We start from the raw sequence: 22183 nt of genomic DNA, 5'->3' as shown, positions 1-22183 counted from the left end.
CAAAAATATATTTACCATGAAGTAGGCCATAATGCAGTTTTACCCATGGTTGACTTTCAGCCTGCAGCTAAGGGCCAACATTGAGAGACATGCATTAAGCTAAACATAATTGCAAGTTTAATGACCTACAAGATAGTATATTGTGTAGGCCTACATTTTGACTCGGTATGTACCATAATATGTAGGGAACACCATTGTTTTTTTTTTTTTTTTACAGATGGAGTCAAACATTAATCATCCAAAAAGAAAACAACTTTGTCTCAAAAAAAAAATGGGTAGTAGACTAACCTGAAATGTAACCAGTAGGCTATCCTATAATTTATTATGCGAAACTAGTACGCCAGATGTGCCTATTGCCTTGCTACTTGGATCAGAACGATGTTGTGGGTCCTACATTGGGCTAGGCTACGACAAAAGATCAGCATCGCATAGCTGTAGTAAGTAGCCTACAGTATGATGCTGCTTAATTCTCAAGGTTGCTAAACAGGTTTTGATCGAAACCCTTGTCAGTTTTTAGTGACACAGTACAGTTTATTGCAACTAAATTAAGCAGCAACCTGAATGGCTGCACCTCGACATGTCATCTGAGGGACGGGTGAGAGGGCGGGCAAGTCTCATTCTGCATACTCGAATCACCTATTGGAGTGTGTCAGGTAGCTAAAAACTGAACAGACTGGGGCAGTAGGCTACAACACGGAAGTCAAAGGTGGGAAAACTGAAGACGACCCTAAAGAGCAATTTGTCTTGCAGTCCCTTAGCATATGAGGAAAACCAAACTGGCTCCAGAGGCAATCGCATAAAACAAAATTGTTAGACTTTTGATACCCTTGTATATGTCTTTCTTCGTCTTTCGTGACTTGTGGGAGTAGCGTAGCTCCCTGTCTCGCAGACTTCACAAGTTATATTTAGAGATACGAGAACAACGCCAATTACAGGAGCGACACAATGGAAGCTAGAAACGAAATACGGGGATATAACGCAGATAACAACCGTGGACTACAGGGTGGATACGGTGGGGCGCCTTCTTCAAATCCCACTCAGGGTCATTCTGAGACATCAACCGTCCCAGCAACAACGCTCCCCGGAGATTTCCCCAACGGAGGTGCAAATACAGAAACCAAGGAGGAGTACAGCGTAAATTCGGTCAACCGCCTTCTGATGGAGTTTCTGATGTATTTAGGGAAGTCCTTCTTGTTCTTGTACCCAGTTTACCTGACGGGCTCACTCGGACTTAGCATCAGCTGGATTTTGTTGTTCCTAATGATGTGGACGTGGTGGCGGAGAAATAGAAAACATAAAGATGTTCGGCTGGATACAGCTATCGACTTTTTGGAGAACGAGAGAACGATGATCAGCAAAGAATTAAAGGCACTCAATATGCCAGCCTGGGTATGTATAATTGTATAGCTTACTTACGTGTCAGTAGGCTACTTAAAAAACGTGTGAGTACTTAAGAAAACAATACACAGTTGCAATGTTCTACATTTCTCGCAGCTTCAGGTTGAAATATTTTACAAATCTAGTCTAAAGTATAATCAGGTAGTGTGTTATACATTTCCAGATAAAAATCCAGTTGTATTTGCTAGACACGTGCTTGTGGACTGAAAAGTACCCTGATGCAATTGTGGACCACCTAGAGCCTTTGCGTTTATGTCAGTTTACATTCCATTAAAACCATTGTAGAAATATGCATTCCTCAGTTGAGTAAACAAGATAATACTTTATGCCTGATTGCTGAAAAAAAGTCTTCAATATTTTGCTGTGATTTCTGCAAAGAATGGTATGGATAACCTATTCATTAATTTTTGCACTTCACAATTAAGCTTGTTCTTCGGTTATGAATTACAACTGGACTTCTCTTTCCCATCTTCACATTTATTGAAACATTATTTTCATGAGGTACCGCGTTATCTCAAATATAGTTTTAATTATTTTTTTTATTGTGTCAGAAGAAATGGCACAATGGTAATACTAATAATAGCAAATAAACAGCAATTCTTCTTCTTCTGTTTAAAATTAAAGGGATGTTTTAAAAAGGCCCTGCTGTTCCTCCATTTACAGCATCGCAATCTTCATAGTTCTTGGTAAAGGAAGGGCTTGACACCCAATCAGCTGAGAGCAGCTGTGCGTGTGGACCAATGTAGGAGCCCAATGGAGCAGCCTCTAAGAGAGAAATGGCTCCTGAAGCCCTGTGTCTGTGCCAGCATTTGTTAGATGGCATTATACCTGAGAATATGTGTGGGTGGTCATGGCTGGGCAGTGAATCATTTCACAATTGTCATTGTGGAGTTTCCTGTCTATCCAAGTTTGTGTCCTGTCAAAACAGTTTAATTATATTCACGCATATTAGCTTCTGTCATTCTGTTGTGCTGCACAGATTTATTTTATGATACAAATGAGCCTACAGTAGACAGGGGCGCATGTATTACATGCTTAAATGCCTTTAGGTATGCATGATTGGTGATGATGGGGAAGTCTGTGTGGGATTGAACTGAATAGTGATTGTTCTCATACATATGATGGTGCTTGCTCGCTTGTTCACATTTTTCAAACTGACAGTCACACCCTTTATAACCAAGTTGAATGTCTGTAGATAGAGGGCAACTCACCAGTTTGGCACTAGCTTTGGTAGAATAAATGTTTGTCTCTACAGTAGTGTGATTTCCTTGCACTCTCCCTGTTCTTGTATGTGTGCGTACAAGCATGTGTATCTGTGTGTGTTAGCATGTGTGTGTGCGTGCATGCATCCATGTATGCGTATGTGTTTCCCTCTTATTAGCTGGTGGTAAATGGGTGTATGCGTTGTGTGTTCTCTGCTTGGTTCGTGTTGTTGCTTGTCTGCTGTAAGAATTGGGGTGGCATTCCTGCCTTTAACACAAGCACTGAGCCAAGGACATCACATGGGTGCACTGTCAGGGGTGGAAATGGACAGTTCTCTCCTCTAATTCCTCCGCTTAAGCTGCACACATGAGTGTGGAAGCCACGTGGGAGCTGGACATAGTCAGGTTATTTGAATGGGCATCACTGTCAAGGTTTGTTCTGTGAGACCATAAAATCTGGAAAAAGTGTTCAGTTGGTCATGGTAGGCCTAAATGTATACAAATATTTATTGTAAAGCCAATTTACTTAAAGTATGTTTGTTATGTCCAGCTAGGCACTTTTTCTGAGGTTCACTATGAAATACGTGTTCAATTCAAGGTGCCTTTTAATGTCCATCGGTCTTCCTCCGTTGATCGCTTCTCAGTCATCAAGTTCCCCTCCCATGCTCCCACGTGGCTGGGTTTGTGCTCTGGTTCCTGTCCATCATGTTGTGTAGGTCTCCACAGATGTTATTGTCACCACATGAGTAAAACTCCCTCTTTCTGTAGTTTTGTTGTTTGTGTAGACTCCTGATCAAGCACTTTGCGCTTTCCAAACAGCCTCTTCTTTAATTAGCCTACATTTATTTTACTTGCTGACTGACTGTACTGGTTTACTGACTGATTATTTGCCATAACCTTTTATTTCCATTATTTTGAGTTCTATGTCCTCATCATTGCCTTGGTATGCAATTCTATGGGAGGGAGGCAACATTGTCAGACCTTTCGTCCCACACCCTCAAGTTCTGATATCCATTCTCCTGGTATTGTTTGACTGTACCTGTTCAGTTTACTACTGGACAAATGTTCATTGTCCGTTTTATAAATATATTTAGCCTATATATTTCTTTGTAGTTTTGTTTCCCATTTGGAATGCCCAGTCATATTTCTAGGCCCAAACAACCACTGCAGTACCCGTAATAAATAGGCTACAGGGAAGTGCAGGTGGGCACACTTTACTGCTGGGCTTTCAGAGAGGTAATTAAAATTTCAGGGGCGAGTTGTAATGAGAACACATTGGACCCATGGGAAAATGTCAGTCACAGTCATCCTGACCCACACTGTGATGCCACAGCTCAGTCCTCAAGGTCAGGTCTCAGTCACAGAACTGAGAAGAAGACCTGATGCAGGCAGTGACTTGTTTTCTTGACCTTAACCAGGACATTTTGCATACTTCTAATTTTTTGCATAATATCTACAAAGAAGAGGTTGTAATAAACATACAGGAATCCCTGATTCAACATCAAAAGTTGCTTGCCCCTGTAAAATTTGGACCAATTCTGCCTTACCTGCCTGCCTTACTATTTTTTTTTTTTTTTTCATTCGGATGGACCATATCTCATAATATTAATTCACAAATATGGACATGCTGTGTAAATATTGTGATTATATGCAGTGATTCCGATTACATTTTCATAGTGAGATTCAAACATACAACCTTATGATTACAGGGAAGCTTATCTAACCACTGCTACACAATAAAATAATTTCCATCAAAAACTGGTGCTCAGGTGACTCCCACTGTCAACTGTCTCAGTCAGAGACAAACACTGCTGAATCCATACAGACCTATTATTCACATTATTTCTGAATTCACATATACAGAAAACCCATGCAAGGGTGGCTGGTGTTCTTGTCATGTGTAAATTTACTCTGTCTACTTTTTTCTCTATTTTAAGATTAAGCAGGTTGAATTCTCAATGTTGTATACATAACAGTTCTCATCTGCCACACTCCGACAGCAGTGGGTATATTTTAATTTTTGAGGTTAAAAATACTGGTTCAACATTTCTTTCAAAACAATGGCATTCTACTGCAGTATAGCATTGTAGCACGTGTGAGAACATGATACTCGTTCAAACTGAGAGTGCTTGTAGTAATTCTGTAAATTCTGTGCATTCCACTTTCTTAAGGAATGTGTTTCACATAAACTTCGGTGGATTTAAATGTTTTTTTTTGGAGATGCAATGCACAATAAATGTTTTTCAGTTTGAGCTTGGAATTTGGCTTTAGAATATCTAGAAGATACAGGTAGATACGTAACACTTTGTTGTGTTGTGTTGTGTTGTGTTGTGTTGATACTGAAGTTGGAGTTAGGATTGTACTCTTAGCCTTTCTCCCCCACCCCAACCCTTCTCTTCAACAACAACTGGAAGGGCACATCAGCCAATCAGGGGCATGGATGAGGACTGTCTGTGGTGCTGGAGTTTTCCTTCAGTGAAACCCAGCATGCAGTAGCCTATTTACTAGTGAGAGCTGGGATGTCATTTTGACCTGATTTGACCTGAATTCTGTGCCCCCTCGATCCGGAGTGGCACTTTGCTTCAAGCAGCTGTGTTTTTGATGGTTGTTTTGAGGGAATATTGTCACAAGGATGTCATGAGTGCTTTGTCTGTGTTGTCATTGTTACGGGTTTAGGTTACCTGAAATTGATCAGCCCAAAAAATGTGTTTCATTCAATTGTTATAACGTGCATGTGTAAGGTTTATGGTTGCTTGAAAAACTTTTTTCAAGGGGCCTTTTTTTGTAATGGAAATTCCCCTTCCCATCATCTTCAGTGGTTGCAATCTGCACAGATTAATTTAGGGGTGGTCTTGCTTCTGGTCTTGTGTCCATCATATTGTAAATCAGATGAGAAGAGAATGTAGCAGTCAGCCCATGTGCAGTCTACATGTCACATTAAAGACATCAAAAGAAAGTTTTATGTATTTCTGTTAAATGTGTGGTATGGACATTTTCAAGGATCACTCCTGAATGGTTCTGTCTGAAAGTCAATACTTGGCAAGGGCCTGGTTGGATCACCGTGTGGAAATCGGCCTGTAAGGCACCACCGGAGATTGTCTATATTGAGCAAATGATTTGCCTGTTATTCTTAATTTTTGAGATTTGGTGGTACATGAATATTCATTATTAGGTCATTATTACTCTATTAATCTCCGTAAGGAAATGTGCCTGTTTCCTTGATCATGCCATACTCTACGCATTCAAAACACAACAGAAAAAATCTTACAATGTGACATTTGACTTTGCATTGGATTACATTATCTATTGATTAAAATGATATGTACTATACAAATTAAATTAAAATGTACCTATGGTTGAAGACAGAAAATGCACAGCTAGCAGAGCAATGCAGACAGTACCAGAACCCATAACACCCCTCACCTCACTAAAAAAGGAAGTAGGGTCTCCAGAAGGAGCAGAGACCTTCTCAATTGTGCAATGTCTGTGACCTTTGATTTGAGTGCATGCAATATATCCAATTGAATGCTTTCCCTGATTTTTTTTTTTTTTTTCCATTCAGAATTGAGCTTAAATTAATTTTCACCTTCAGAAACCATGCTAATTATTCATAGGGGAACTGCTGATCTTTTTTTGGAGATTGGCCCAGGGTGCCCTTTAAGGACTTTTTTCAGCATCCCTGCACATGGGAAGGATACCTTTCTGTTGAACTGACCATTGTTTCAAGGGACCCAGCTGTTATTTTGAATGAGAACGTGGGAAATGCTCTCCACAACTTCACCCGAATTGACCCTGTTTTGCATGTTAAATTGATTCACACAAAATCTGTCCTTGACTATCAAAGAAGTCTATAGCGGGACAACACTCAATGTCAGTATGTTCTGTGTTACAGGAGAGAGGCTTGGACTGCATTAAAGCCTCCACCCACTTGTTTATTTTCAGTTCAGCTTGTGGCTCTCAGTCACTGAAACGTGACCACGTGACATTTTATCACTTATGGCTTAAATAGATTGGCTTAAATCTAGATTTAAATTTGACCATTCTTCACTTTAAGTAAAATAACACTTAAATAACTGTAGCACTTCAATTTGTTAACTTCACAACATTATTCCTTTAATTCCAACTGAGACAGCCGGTCAGATAGTAATGGTGTCTATATTGTAATTGTGCATTATCCTTTTCAAAAGAGTCCTGGCCAAGAATGCTCTATCAGGCAAAATACATCTCATAGAGCTTTCAATGGGCTCTGAATTAATGCACACAAAATAGCAACATACAGTTTATACAAATATATATTTATGATTCGAACAACAGGAATATATTTTAGTCACAGGATAATGAATCGAGCATTTAAATTAATCTCGGGTCACAAGTCCATTTGTTGTTCTGTTAAAGTAGTATACTGGTTATTTAAAATCAGGGACAAACTCTGATATAGGCTAATGTGCCTGTGAGAATATAAAAAAACTGGATGTAATTGTTTGTGGTTATTTTTGCTATTTTTACATTGTTTCTTATTCTGTAGCTGTAATTCATGCACCAAAATAATTGGAATTTTAGAGGTTTATCTGTCTTTAAGATGTTTATCTCACATTTATAATTTTTCCTAACTGTCCTGAATCCAAAATATGTGAAATGTTGCTGCGTGGCTTGGCAGCTGCTAATATCAGTTCTGGGTGGGGCACTGCAGTTATAGCCTCAAGTATTGATTGCTTCAGTAAATATCCAGCTGTACAAGTAGATGAGTGATATTTAACCTTTATATCCTAAGACAAAGATGTCAGTTGGGCAAGGGAGCCTACGTAAGCTTGTAAGATTAGAGCTGTTAATCGGCTGTATGATGGTTTTTTTGATGCCTGTACAGATTACACTTCATTTAAACTTCAAGGGGCATTGTGGGATAAGCCCTTGAAAATCCCCACTAGCTAGGCTACATGCGATTTGTTCCCAAGTCCACTTAAATTACACTCCATTTGTGTAGCTGGCATGTTTTCTGCACATCGTTAGTCTGAGTGAGACATTGATCTCCATGTTTTTGAAACTGGTCAGCCTTTTGGACAACACTGGAAGCAGAAATGACTGAGTGAAAAAGGCATACAGGTGATGCTGAAACCCTTAAGCTAGAGAAGGGTTCTTGCATGTGGGCACGTGTGATGGGGAAACATGTTCTGGTCACTAGGGAGTACAGAGATATTGGCGCTGTCAAGAACTGTCTACAGGTAGCCTATCTTTACCTCTACCATCCTGAAATCACATGTATATATACGTAGACGCCCACACTCACATGCGCAAAAAGATCTTCAAATTTACACTCTGCACTACATATACATTCATTACACTTGTGTCAACTGACAAGGACTGTCACAAAGTGTGATATCCATATTGTGAATTAAATTACCATAACATGCCAAACCAGAAAGCCACGGTAACACGGATGATGACTCAGCGCACCCTGTGATGTCCTGTTTTGGGTGGAATAATACATTGTGAACGCTTACATAGTGTTTATGAAGACTGTATGTAGTACCTGCTTGGTAATTCACAGAATTTGATGGCAAGTAATCACATGGTGGATATGAAGCAATGTGAGTTTTCCTTTGTAAATGGATATTGTTAACATTGCTGTACATCCTGCAGTTGGCTGCAGGCACTGACCAGGTTGGCCATTATGGGTACCTGTCTGTGGGACCTGAAAGGGGATGGGATGTTCACACACACACAAGGATCACAATTATGATGGGGAGTGCTAATCACAATGGTGGCTTACTGATTCTGTGACATTTGTCTCCCTAATTTTCAACTCTATTTGTTGAGGCTTTTGGTGTGGTGAAAAAAACTGAATGGAATTTACAGAAATGTTGTTCCTTGTCCTAAATCCTTTGGGATGCAGGACCTAATGACCCCACTGCTTATTAAATAATCCAGTTGGATAAAGGCTGTCATGCTTACCTCTTACCTCCTTCCACAGGTGCAATTCCCTGATGTGGAAAAGGCTGATTGGCTCAACAAGGTACCATGGGCTCCTACTTTTTCCTTACTTTGTCCAAAATATGGATTTTACAGGACAAATCCAGAAGAACCTTTGGTGATATCCAGTTAATATGTGACACAAAGAACATTACACATGTACTGTATGTATCTATAACAGTTCTGTAGTTCTGGAGTTCTGTAGACCAGCAGTTTCAATGTCTCCACTGCAGACCCTAATTAATTATTTCACATAGCCTATTTATTCCTTTGTGGTACCTCTGAAAGAAATGCCTTTTAGTGTGAAATGTGCTCATTTCTACCCGTGTCCTCGCGATCTGCTGACAAGATATTGGCCTGAAACGGCATCTGTAGTCGAGTTTATTATTCTCTGTTTAATTCCTAAAGGAAGAGGTGCTGGGGGGTAGGTGTGTGTCATCGTGCTGTCCCACTACAGTTGCTTCTCCTCTCGTCTTGTCCAGATCCTGCAGCAAGCATGGCCGTTCTTCGGCATGTACATGGAGAAACTCCTGAAGGAGAACATCCAGTCATCCATCAGGACATCCAGCCCCCACCTCAAGACCTTCACCTTCACCAAGGTCCACTTCGGCCAGAAGGTAGTCTCACGCTCAAGATGGCCATTTCCACCTCTCGCTGTCTCAGCTGTCCCTCTGCTTACACAAAGCACTTTCCATAAAGATAGAGAATGTATCGTCAAAGAACATTGCACATCTGTGCAGCTGATTGAACTTCCTGAACAGTATGCCTGCGGGTTTTCAAATCAAGTGAAAGCAGATATTAGCCATGGCATTGAGGGGCAAGGTTATAGTGCGAAGTGCGATGCTAAGAAGTGCGTAATTGTGATGAGGGACACCATATCTGTTTCTACTGCATTATGCTGTAAGCGTTTCAGTGATGATGAAGAGCATTAGTGTATGCAGTGTAAGGTGCACTTAGGTGCGTAATAGTGTTGCTATAAAGGTTTCTGTTGTGTTGTAGCCCCTCCAGATCACAGGGGTGAAGGTGTACACAGAAGAAGTGGAACAGAGAGAGGTCATCCTAGACCTGAACCTGAGGTGTGTGATTCACAACTTCAAGCCCTCTTCATTTTCCTGCGTAGTGGAGTGCTACTGATTACATCCGATTGTACGTTTTCCACCATGTCCAATGCTACAATGCAGAGCACTACATGCAAAGCAGCTGATGCTGTTGGCAGCTCGTGTTTCTTGTCCAGCCTACAAGATTTTCCTTTTAACCCTTAGTAAGCTCTGTTGGCAGGTTCAGCCCCATTTCCTTCATTTGGTGTGCTTTAGCATTTGCAATGGATCTTTAAAGTGCATTTCTTCTAATTCAGTTTGATTTGTACACCAGCATTTTTGTGTGATGGCACGTGATGAAATCCTTCTTTTATTTTAAATGGTTTCAGGTGGGAAACAAATCCTAGGTTGAGGTCTAAATACAGTCCAGTTTCTGGCCTTATTGAATTTCAGTTACATTAAGATCCCACAGAGAGAAATCACGTATGAACTGTGTGTCATAGATACGCGGGTGATGTGGACATTGACGCAGAAGTGAAGAAGCCCATAACCGCCGGAGTGAAGGGACTCCTGGTGAGTTCAGCGTCCATCTGTCCATCTCACACCCCAGAATTTCCCTGCATCATAACTTTAAACATTCATCACCATCCTCTGCCAACAAGGAAGGAGGATCATTGGGGCGTGATTCAGAAGTCCTTTCAGTTTTGACCTGAACCTCTTCCTGTTGAACTGGCTAAAGGAGTATCTTCCCACAGTAATCTTGGGACTCATTGCTTATAGGGTCACAAATGATCACTGATTGCATTAGTCAGGTGATTGCAACAGTCCAATGCCCACAGTGACCCCATGGAAATTAAGATGGCAATGCAGGTTTAAATAATTTTGGGTCACGTACCCCAATAATCTGGTGTCCTTACTTATGAGCCAATGGAAATCTCATTCATATTACATTTTATGGGTGTCCATAGAGAGTGGGAACAGTTGGGCATTTTGCAAGCTTTACTAGGATGCAGATTTTACCATTCACAGCAGAAGTTAAGAACGAATGGCTAAGTCAATGGCATGACCTAACTGTTGGCCAAAATGGGTTAATGACACCTTAACACAGGCTCAGAGGACTAGAATGATCAGTTCACATATATGGCAGGCTTTAATGCTGTTGAGGTTGATCTCACATTTGAAACACTATAATGATTTGGTGGAATTTTTAATTTGTTGTTTTTTAGCTTGAGGGAATGCTGCGTGTGATTCTGGAGCCATTGGTTGGTCAGTCCCCTCTGGTGGGAGGGATCACCATGTTCTTTATTCGCCGACCGGTGAGTGAAGAAAGAGTAATCATCTTTCTTTGTCCTTTTCCCTTAATTAAAAAATTAATTAAACCATCATTCATTGATTCACCCTATTCTCTTAATCTGCCGTTCTTGTTTTTAGAAACTGGATATTAACTGGACTGGAGTGACCAACCTGCTGGACTCTCCAGCACTGAGGTATCTCCTGTTTGACTGATTATCTTACTTCATGACAACATTATAACATTTGCAAATCAGAGCAGACTATTCAGCCCATATTGGTCTTTAACAGGAACATTAAGGTATTACCATTAATTAATGATTGGCTTTTCAGGGTGTCTTCTGAATGGATATTTATAAGAACCAAACCTTCATCTGTGCTTCAAAAGTTGAGAAATTTTGGATGAAATTACACAGACACGGAAGTTTCTGAAACCAGAAAGTAATCTTAATATATGTATACATGTACATATGTACAGTATATATATTTGCTCCATTGTAGTACAGCAGTAGTATTTCTTTTGTTTCAGTAAGCGTTTTGCCTGTGACCAACCTCCCATCTCTCCCACAGTCAACTTTCCGAAACGACCATCGTGGACATCATCTCTTCCATCATGGTCCTGCCCAACCGTATGTGCATCCCACTGATAGACCAGGTCAAGGTGGACCAGATGAGGTTCCCTCTTCCCCGGGTGAATATAGCAGCCCCACCAGGGCCTGTTCGTTGGCTGTGCCAGCAATGGCGTCTAATGGTGCCAGAGCTCATGGGGTGTTTGTATGGGGTCTGGTTGAGAAGATGCCAGTGGAAGAAAAGGCTAGTCTTGCTGGGCCTATTTAGGTTGCTCAGCTGGAATGATGTTAAGACAGTAAAATTGATAAGTAGGACATGGTATGCCACAGTATTTGTGGAGCTGGCATTTCTTAACAATTTCACAGTTCTTAATTTGAATATCAGTAGATATGTGTATCTGTCTGACAAACAGGTGATGCATTTCCGGGGCAGACAGCAAGTTTAGCAATGATTGCATCTGTTTGATTGCGCATGCGTATCTCTTACGCTGTACAGTGTTTTGAGCATATGGAAATCATTTTGCAAATAAGATGTATGGTATTATTTCTAGTACTGCTGTTGCCAGGTGTGTTTCTAAGGCCGTGTGGTGGGTTTCAGGGGGTGGTGCGGGTTAACCTTCTGGAAGCGCAGGACCTGATTGCCAAGGACTCCTTCATGCTCGGGATGGTGAAGGGCAAGTCGGATCCATACGCCATCTTGCGGGTGGGCACCAGTCATTTCCGCAGCAAGACTGTCAAGGAAAACCTGGACCCGCGCTGGAATGAAGTGTATGAGGTATGGCCACTGCAGGAGGTACAGCCATTTTTTAACCCAGGCGGCTTGTGGAGGCGGAGCTTATTCAAATCTACCTGGAGTGAAGCGGGTTGATGCAGCGATATCCTGTTCAGAAAGGAAACGGTCTTTCATGGCACCCCTTCTCACATTGTCCATCTCCAGCCATGCAGAGAGTCAATAGGTAGGAAGTGTTCAGAATGACCTGGCTGAAGACAAAACCCACAACCTTCAGTGCAGCCAAAGCATATGAGCCAGCAAACTCAATGAAAAATAAAATGAACTCATCATAGATATGCATTATAATCATGTAATTGCTTTCTAATTATGTGCAGCCAGTGTAGTTAGTTTGTCTGCAGAGTGTGAATTATTAATGAAAAATAATTATTTCCCTGATTTATCTCCATCTATATGGAGGATGTCATTAAATCTCTTGTTGGCATTCACTATTAACCACTACAGGCACCTTGATCAGCTCTTTTACAACCTCCCTGGAGAAGGCTTCATGTCCCAATTAGACATTTGTGGGGAGGGAGTGAGACTGAAGTTTTTTGTCCCTGTGGCATCCCTAGTTGTTGACGCGTTTTGTCTGTCGTTCACAGTTTGTGGTTCACGAGGCTCCTGGACAGGAACTGGAGGTGGAGCTGTTCGATGAGGACACGGACAAGGACGACTTTCTTGGCAGGTGAAAACCCCCGAGAATCACACAACGGCTGTTTAGTTTCATTATGAAGTGACAAAAAAAACGAATACATCACTATATTATTATTGTAATTTTCAATGTGAGAACATCTTTCTAGGAAGTAGGCATTTTCACCATATTTACACCTCTGGGCTGTATGGTTAAACATTGTTTTGTATTTTCCTTCTATTTGCCAGGTTCAATCTGGACCTTGGCGATGTGATGAAAGAGCGGATTGTAGATAAGGTGAGTTGTGGCTTCTCATTCTTTCCTTCTCAGCTATGATCCGCAGTCCAACTGAGACCAACCAAATTGTGGTCACACACAGCAAAATGTTCTGCGCACAATCAACACTGTCTGAGTACTTTAGGGACACATTTGGACTCTGTTAAAAGTTGATTTAACTCTGACCACCTGATCACTTGTGTGCTTTATGGAAATCTAATGAACACTATTGGAGGTTGGGTGGGATTGTTGCAATCACAAGCAGGCGTAGTATTGACTCTGGTGCTGCTTCTCATGTTTCTGGTGTTGGTATTGTTTCTTTTGTCAGTACTGCTTCTGCTGTCCGTGTTCTTACTGCCGTTGTCATGGCGCTTGTCATTTCACAGTGATCTCATTGCTGACATGCATCTGGTTTGGCATGCCTTTCCAAGAAAGCTCACAATGAGTATGTCCTTAGATATCACACAAAGTATTTTGTAAAAATATGTTCAAGCAGACGGTATCGTTGCCCTGCATAAGAGTTAAACATATGTGATCCAGCGCTCAAACCTCTGCACTGTACTAATATGATTATTCTAGGGTTTTACTGCTCTCTCATTGCTGATTCCTGTTTCAGAAGGTAAAGACAGTTGTTGAGGGAGCTTGTGTAAACTTTCCTCCATCTTGGTTTTTTCCTGCAGTGGTACACCCTGGATGATGTAGAGAGCGGAAAGGTACATCTGAACATGCAGTGGCTGTCTCTGCTGGTGGACCCAGCAAAGCTTGTTGAGGTATGCACTGCCACACTGTACTGCCACACTTGCACTACACTGTGTCCTCACACTATATATTAATCTGAGTTGTCACACTGCACACTATATTTCCACTCTGTACTCTGACACTGTACAGGCATACTTGGGTTGCGGTGCATATGCGTACTGTGCCGAAAAACACCTTGAAGTCAAGGTTTTTAACTTTTAATGCAGTGTAACAAGTCATTCAGTCAATTTGTAAAGATTGGATCGCTAAAATGTTTTGGCAGGAAAGCCTTCACAGAAAAGCAATGCTGGAATAATTCAACCTCAGAGTCGGAAATAGAGTGGGAACAATCGAACATACTTAATCAGTTCACCTAAAAAGACATTGTTCAGAACAGCAGGGCTTACTCGGGGAGATCTTTAAAGCGCACAGACATTCATTCAAGTTGAAATTCGGTCCTGAGCTCAGGGAGACCAGTTCTGAGGCAGAACAGGTTGGAAATGCTTTCTAACGATGACACATTGGACAGTCTAGCCTTCCCCTGTGTCCTTATACAACACTTTTATATTGTGCATGTCACAAGGGACTTTAATTTTGGAAGGTAGTTGTCAGGTTTGCAAAGGTAGTATAGGACCACTTATGTGAGAGGGGGTGGGTGATACAGCCCGCACTTTATAATATTAAAGCAATTGATCACAAACAATACCAGGCATGTTGTTTCTGTGATCACAGAGCAGGGTGAAAGATGAGTGGAACAAATGCAGTGAACACAGACATACCGTAGTTAGTATATGGCCTTTGTCCATCTTATGTGTATTTTGTAAGCCTGGATTTGGTATGGCGGATTGCTTGTTCACCAAGCTGTAACTCCCCCGCGTGATGGTTGTTTTTCAGACCCAGAATGGCTGTGCATGTGCAATGCTCGCTGTGTACCTGGATAATGCCACCAACCTGCCAGTGAGTGTTCTGAATGATGACATCATTGTGACATCATGACCACCATAGCTGCCAACTATCGTAGCTACTGTATCTTAATGTGTTTTCTTATCATCTTTTTCCTCTGTTACCATTGCTGTTAATGCTTTTGCAATTACTGTTTTGTTGTTGTAGTTTTAGTGGTAGTAGTATTGGTTGTATAAGTAATATGGTAAAACAGTGTTGGTGAATTGGTGTTAAGAATCTGTATCATGTTGTATTCATACATCTAGGTGCAGGTTGTTGAATTAAATATGGTTTTTGTTTTGTCACCGAATGTAGTAAAAACTGTTGTGCTATATTGTATATTATATATAATTGTACCATAGAGGATGCTACTAAGTGTTGTAGTAATCATAGCTACTGTTGATTTGTGTTTGCTGCAGAAAGACCAAAGTGAATTCACTCACAAGGATAGGACTGGAAAACCTCCCAAAGAAGCCAGGGTAAGGGGAGAGTGGGCAGGACAGTGTGTTTGGTGAACAGTAATACCTCAGCAGGACTGCCCAAAGCCCTGTTTTTACCAGAGAAGCAGCGCTAGGATGTGATTTCCTTTTTACTCTCACAAGCCATGCACCGTATCTGAGATAATGTATGTGCAAAAAAACAACCCAAGGCAGCAGATGTGGGTGTGTCATTACTGTGTGGGAGGGGCCAGTGGGTGAAGGAGCCTTGCTCCTCCCTGCAGTCAGATGCACACTTAGCTCAGAGCTCTGTTGTCTCTGTGGGTATGTAGCTGAGCGAAAGCCTGGTGAAATAGGCCGAGCGGGGAGCGGATCGCACCGCCTGCTGCAGCTCGCTGGGGCCTTTGCCTGCCCGACTGGTTCTGCAGGTCGGTGCTTGTGAGGGTGGGGGCTGGGGCAGTGGCAGGAATCTCACGCACCAGGGCGTGTGTTTGTCCCTGGATACCAGCGCCCCGCTGTTCCTCCTGACTCACCGGCAGACGCTTCGCCGCATCACGCACGCCCTCCTCCGCCCCTCTCGCTCCCCCCTGCTGGCTGGATGCTGGCACTGCAGTGAGTGACGGCACTCATACCAGTCATTCCTCAGGGCTCTACGTGCGTTTCAGAAACCCCCGCTTTCTCGGGTAGAGCGTTAGCACAGACACATTCTTCTGATGGCCTCAGGGGAGGGTCAGGATCAAAGTGGCACACCGACGGCTCCACTTAACCTCAGTGTTTATTTCGGGGCTCAGCAAACGATCTTTCATCAAGAAAGCCTAATGCTTCAGGTCACCTAGGTGCTCCCATTATACCATTTAGCATGGTTCTTAGCCTGACCTGGTCCAATACATTTCCAGATATCTGAATGAATAAAATGTAAAAAATGCAAGTTATGCAACTTGGCCTGTTTCAGGGAGTCAAGGAAATAAATAATTAGATTGTTACATTCCTGCTGTGGCGAAAGCACTCAGTGTTCTGGAGTTTCTCTTTATGCTTTCTTGTAACAATCAAAGATGAAGAGATTCATTAGAGCAGTTGGCAGGTCTGCTCTCAGTGCATCTGAACCCATAAGGATGGACTGTAGGCTGAAAACATGTTTTTAAACAATTTCAGATGTCATATTATAATAATGAATGCCTGTAGGGTGACATGACCATGAATAATGCATGGTCCAGTATGGAAGATTGCATAATTTATTTGTTTGTTTCACAATTTGAGTTTCACAGTGGGTACATGAGCATGTAAAATGTGTATGCAAAATAGATTATACTTGATACCACAATACCACCAAATATTTGAGCATTTTTAAAATATTTATTATAGAAAATGCTTCCTTGCGTTTCTTTTTAGGTGCTGTACCAGACAATGAGGTGATGAGCTGTAATTTCTGACAGATCGTGTTTTCAGATGTTCGAAAATATTTGGCATATGGCTAAAAGAGCTAGATCTAAAATTTTGCAAGGTGTCTGATTGAGTACAGTTGTCTCTTTATTCTGTTTTCCTTGTGGTTGATCGTGTATCATCACATATGAGAAAATGTCACTCTGTGGCTTTATAAGCTCGATTCATAACAATATGAGCACTTAAAAAATGAACCCAAATGTCATGTGCGTTTACTTCCATAGCTCACAAGGAGAAATACTCACCCCAACTCCTTTGTGGAATTTTCCATCGATAAACAAACCCAGAAGAGCAAGGTACACTCTGTTCGTTTACCTTTTGTATGGATCTCATAATGGTTGTACATGGAAACGCTTTGTTTAAAATTAAGCAGGCTGTCCATCTTGATTTGGAGGCGTGGCCTTTTGTTTTCTCCTTTGAAAGGTGGCATATGCCAAAGATCCAGTGTGGGAGGAGTGCTTCACCTTCTTTGTGCACAGTGTGAATAACCAGCAGCTCAAAGTCCAGGTATCATCCACTGCTCGTTATGTGTAAATCCATTCTCACTTGGTGCAGATTCACTGATCGCTGCTCACTTTGTGCAAGTCCGCTGCTCGCTGTAGATGAATCCCCTGTCTCACCGTGCGCCCTCGTCCCGCCTCCTTGGCTTTCTCCAGGTTAAGGAGCCTGAGAAGAAGACACCTCTGGGAACGCTCTCCCTGCCCCTCACGCGCCTCCTCAACGCCTCCGACCTGACCCTGGACCAGCGCTTCCTGCTGGAGCGCTCGGGGGCCAACAGCCAGATAAAGATGAAGGCCACTCTCAGGGTGAGGCCCCCAATTGCCCACCACCAGGGAGGGCAGTGAGGCTGCATCAACCCTGAAGTGGATGGAGCTATCAACTGTCATCAGCAGTCTTTAACAATGGTTGGGTTCTGATTGGTCCAAACAAGGCAGTGATGAGGTGGTGCACATTAGCTCCACTTATGATGTGGCTCATCTGAGGTTATGGGATTCTTAAGATGTTTAAAATGTGGTGACACTGCAGCGTTGACTGCTGCAGTTACCTAGAACTGCCATGGAGAGTGTGTGGCTCATTAAGAAGTGACAGAACAAAGCCACGGCTGGCTTTCTTTAGTCACTGTAAGCAGTGTGCTGTGCTTTGCCACCCCCAGATCCTGCAGCTGGAGAAGCCGAAGCCCAAACCCGTGAAGAAGAGCCCACCTGCCGAAGCCAGGCCCCAGGCCCCGCCCCAGCATAATGCGATAAGCTCCTCCTCCTCCGCCCCCTCCCACGCCGCGCTGGCCCCGCCCGGCGGGCTGCAGCCCGCCACCGCGAGGCCCGGCCCCATTAATGGGCTCCACCCCGAGTACTACTCCCCCCGCTTCCAGCCGGCCGGCACCCCGGAGAGCCGCACCCCGGCCCCCGGGACCCCCATCCTGAGGGAAGGGTCCGTGCTGCGCCGCTACGACTCCCACAGCCTGCTCTCTGAGAACTCCCTCGCCTCGTCGCGGTTCGACCTGAGCGAGGGCGCCCCCTTCCCAGAGTGAGTCACGCCATCGGCCTCGGCCCTGTGGAGCTGCCGCCCATGTTATGAGGAAGCGCTTCGGCTGTGAATGTTAGCTTTTGAGGGGCACTGTTGCTGTTGCCAGGATGATGTAACGTCTGTCTCTGTGGGAAACACAGGTCCATTTTGAACCACCAGGGGAGTTTTGGGGAGATCAGGATGACGGTGAGGTACGCCACCCTGAAGAACCGGCTCATTGTTGTGGTGGACTCGTGCAGGTGAGTTTCGGGACCCCAAACCCTGTCTGGCCTTCTGGGAATTCAGGGACCTCTTCTTTTCTGAAGAGTTTTGGTTTTCATTCTGTACTGTGTGTGTGTGTGTGTGTCTGTCTGTCTGTGTTTTTCTGTCTGTGTTCCTGGTATGTAAATCATTGTATATTTACATATAATTTGCTCACTTCTTTTCTATCATTTTCATAACTTCTCTCTTCTTTCAAATTCTCTGAACTGCTCTTTTCTTCAGTCTAATCTCTCTTATAAGACTTTTGTATAAGACATGGTCAGAAAATAAAAGCGCTGCATCTGGAGATAAGCTCTCAAATGTCTCCTCCCTGCTACACATTTTTCCTTTCTGTCATTTATTAAACCAAAATATCATGCATGTCACAAATATAAAAGTCTGAATTACCATGGGCTTGACATCTGAGGAGTCTAGTCCCACCTTACTCAGTTCTTTAGCTGAATTCTGGTGCCTTTGTTCTTGCTTACCACTGAGTTAACACATCTACTTCAGCCTTATCTTATCCATCTTCTCTGTGTTATATTATTTTTTTTTTTAGATCATTCTCCAGCTGTACATCAAAATCCACTAAATCCTCCTGCTCTTTTATCCTTCTGTTTGCTAACACTCATTCCTTCTCCCGTACTCCCCAATGGCAAAAGGAAGTTCTAGCCAATATTAATATTAGTGTGCTGCACAGGCACCTGTTCTCTCTTATATAGGCTGAGGAGATCTCCCCAAAAGAATTTTCACAACCCTACTGCTTTCCAGTCAGATGTCTAGAGGCCTAGCCCATATTCCACAAAAGTAGTTGTTTGTTCTCTTGCCAACCATTAGTAATGGGTTTTGTTCTCTCGCAGGGGCCTGTTTCCTTGCAGTGAGAATGGCTCAGATGTCTACGTTCGGCTATACCTCCTCCCCGACCAGTCGTGGAGGCACAGAATGAGAACGCACGTGAAGAAGAAGACCGTGGATCCCATCTTCAATGAGAAGTATGAGTTCATTATACAAACACCAGGGGGCAACATTATTATTATTATTATTTAGTATTTTATTAAATATCCTAAGAAGAACTTGTGCTGTAAATGCAGATTAACCAGTTCACCAATCCCTTCCAATCACAGGTTTGAATTTGACGTGCCGTTGGAGGAGGCAAAGAACAGGAAGTTGGATGTGGCAGTCAAGAACAACCGAATGTTCCATTCTCGGGAACGCAAGGATATTGGAATGGTACCGTCATAGTCCCAGCAGCAGTCGTAATGGTGGCAGTGGCTGTAGTTCTGATGCTGTTGTTTGAAGAAACAATTTCTAGTTCCTTTCTAGTACCCCTGGTTAAGCCAAATATGCTTTTAACCTTAAAATTATCTTACCTCACATTGAATTGCATTACAATGCATCACATTATTTACAGTGTGTCCGTTCTAGTGATTCTATGACATGTATGTGATCACCAGCAACCTGTAGCACTAATAGTCTTCTCTCCGTAGGTGCTGGTGGACTTAGCCCAAGTGGATCTGGCCAAAGGGTCTACGGAATGGTGAGTATTACTGGGAAGCCGTACTCAGTTAGCTCATTCCTCACCTGGCATCCCGGTTTCCTCTGAAGAGAAGCAGTGTGTGCCAGGACAGATTGTATTCCTGTGTGAGTGGATCTGTGCACCCCACCGCCCACCATCCGCTCATATTTCTTGGCATTTACAAGCCAAGACACTCCTGCCAAATCAGAGCAGCCGGAGGTGCAACAGAAAACATCTGGCTCTAGTGTGCTGCATTATGGGTGTGTGCAGTATGTAATGTGAGCCAGCGATGGGGTGGTATTTAATGGTATTTCTCGCAAAAAAATGTACCTGTGTCTGGCCCTGTGAAATAGCCCTGCTGGCTTCTCTTAGAAGGCTGAGCTGAGCACGAGCAAAGACTCTAATCAATGTGGAACATTGTGAGCTGTCGCCATTTATAACTGATTTTCTCAAATGTGAAAAACTGATTCTGGCCAAGAGTTATCCAAATTTCCCGGCAGTAGGAACATCGCCCCTTTGGCAAAAATGAAAGTGTAATGTGTAATTCTGCCATCTGGTGGACATTTGAGGAATTTCCTCAGATCTCACTTGCGAAGAATGATCTGTTCACCACTTATTTTCCCCTCTGTTTGCAGGTATGAGCTGAGTATACCTGGACTAAAGAAAGTGAACTAGAAGGAAAATTAAACTGAACTTGCCGAACTTGCAGGCTTCTTTCCTGAAACAGATTCTGGATTTCCACCTTAATGTCCTACCTTAGTTTTTGTCCTGTTGATCTTCCCCTCATTTCTGATGAGAACATTAAAGATTGCACTTGGTTCAGCAAGAGCCAGTCCAAGGAATGATGTTTATCAATCTGAAACATCAATACTGTAATGTCAAACTTTTTGCCAAATTCTGCTCTGACCTAATTACCCCCCTTTCCTACATTCATAACAAGTGGTAAATCAGACATGAAGGTTGTATTTTTTTAGATATTTTATTAATTACTTTTTAAAAATTCAAATTTATACATTTATTCACAAAATGAGCACAGATCAAACCAGTGAAGCTGGTTGGAAACAGGAGGATCTGTTTATACACCCCCAACAACTTTGTATATAGAGCTATGGTCCCTGGAGTAGATTTCTCAAATATTTCTCCAGTCATTAACCTAGTAAGACAGATATTGTCCTCACTTATACTACTCCGTTGAATATGGTTTGCCAGCACAAATGTTGCAGATCTTTTCTGGATTACCATTGGTTGGACAGGGCTAAACAATTCCAGGTGTCCAAGGGGAAGTTACAAACCTTTAAAATTAACCTCCGATAATGTATAAATGAACATTCCAGTTAGAAACATTGACCAACTAAATTTTGAGGTGGAGAAATGGCTTTTAATTCTAAAAGTCTTGAAAATGCCCGGCTTTGGTGTCCATCATTGTGGGATAAATAATTTTCTCAAATTGTTGAGAGAAAAGAATGGTAATGTTTATTTATTATGTATGGGCATGTGTGTGCTTTTTTAAGGAACACTTAAGTCTGCACAGCACATAGATTATTATTATTACTTTTTTGTGTAAAACTCGTGGATGTTTAAATGTACAAATAATATATATTTCTTTCATTTTGTTAATATTTTGGTTTGACTATCTATTTTAATAAAATATCTTTGTAAACTTTAAGAATGTACGTGTGCCGAATATTTCATTTTATAATAACGACAAATTTGTGAAAACCGGCCTGGAAAACATCATGTGTCGTACTGATTCACTGACTTACTGACCACGTCAACAGCTTCTGTTAATAAAACATTTTTACTCGAGAAGGTGAAAAATAGCTAAAAACTAGTCTCAAATGTAGAGCAATGCCTGTTCAGTTCCTGTTTATCTGTTAGCTCATTTTGCTGGTGGGCAGTTTGGTCTGGAATGATCCACATTCAAACACTTTGGAGGGAATGCAGACATCTGCATTTCTCTCACTCGTAAGCAAATGCGATGAGGTTCAGCCCTCTGTATAATGATTGCTGTCACCCACAAAATCTGACTAGTAGATCTCTCATGATGGATACTTTTTTTAAACTTCACACAGTTTAAGCTGAGCCATTGTGATTCTCTAACTTTATTAGAGGAAAGCTCCATCTAAATGAGTGTGTTATAAAAGTGACTAATGACTAATTATAAAATTATAAAATGCATGTGCGTCCATGCATACGCATGCCAC

General features: G+C 42.2%; 1 protein-coding gene across 1 annotated transcript; it reads left to right on the top strand.

Annotated features, from left to right (window-relative positions):
- The first annotated feature begins 596 nt into the window (after positions 1-596).
- Positions 597-21648, top strand: esyt3 (extended synaptotagmin-like protein 3). The gene is made up of 23 exons (XM_064310646.1): positions 597-1389; positions 8569-8610; positions 9050-9184; positions 9567-9643; positions 10108-10177; positions 10831-10920; positions 11036-11091; positions 11465-11585; positions 12062-12238; positions 12838-12920; positions 13115-13163; positions 13823-13912; positions 14775-14837; positions 15242-15301; positions 16924-16995; positions 17123-17206; positions 17356-17505; positions 17853-18223; positions 18364-18462; positions 19324-19455; positions 19588-19693; positions 19951-20000; positions 20615-21648. Exons 1-23 carry the CDS (start codon positions 946-948, stop codon positions 20652-20654), a joined length of 2661 nt encoding a protein of 886 aa, XP_064166716.1. The 5' UTR covers positions 597-945; the 3' UTR covers positions 20655-21648.
- Positions 21649-22183: the final 535 nt, after the last annotated feature.

This window comes from Anguilla rostrata, chromosome 15 (assembly GCF_018555375.3).
Source record: "Anguilla rostrata isolate EN2019 chromosome 15, ASM1855537v3, whole genome shotgun sequence".
Lineage (NCBI taxonomy): Eukaryota > Metazoa > Chordata > Actinopteri > Anguilliformes > Anguillidae > Anguilla > Anguilla rostrata.
Note: the sequence above shows the minus strand (reverse complement) of the source record. Positions and strands in the feature narration are given on the sequence as shown.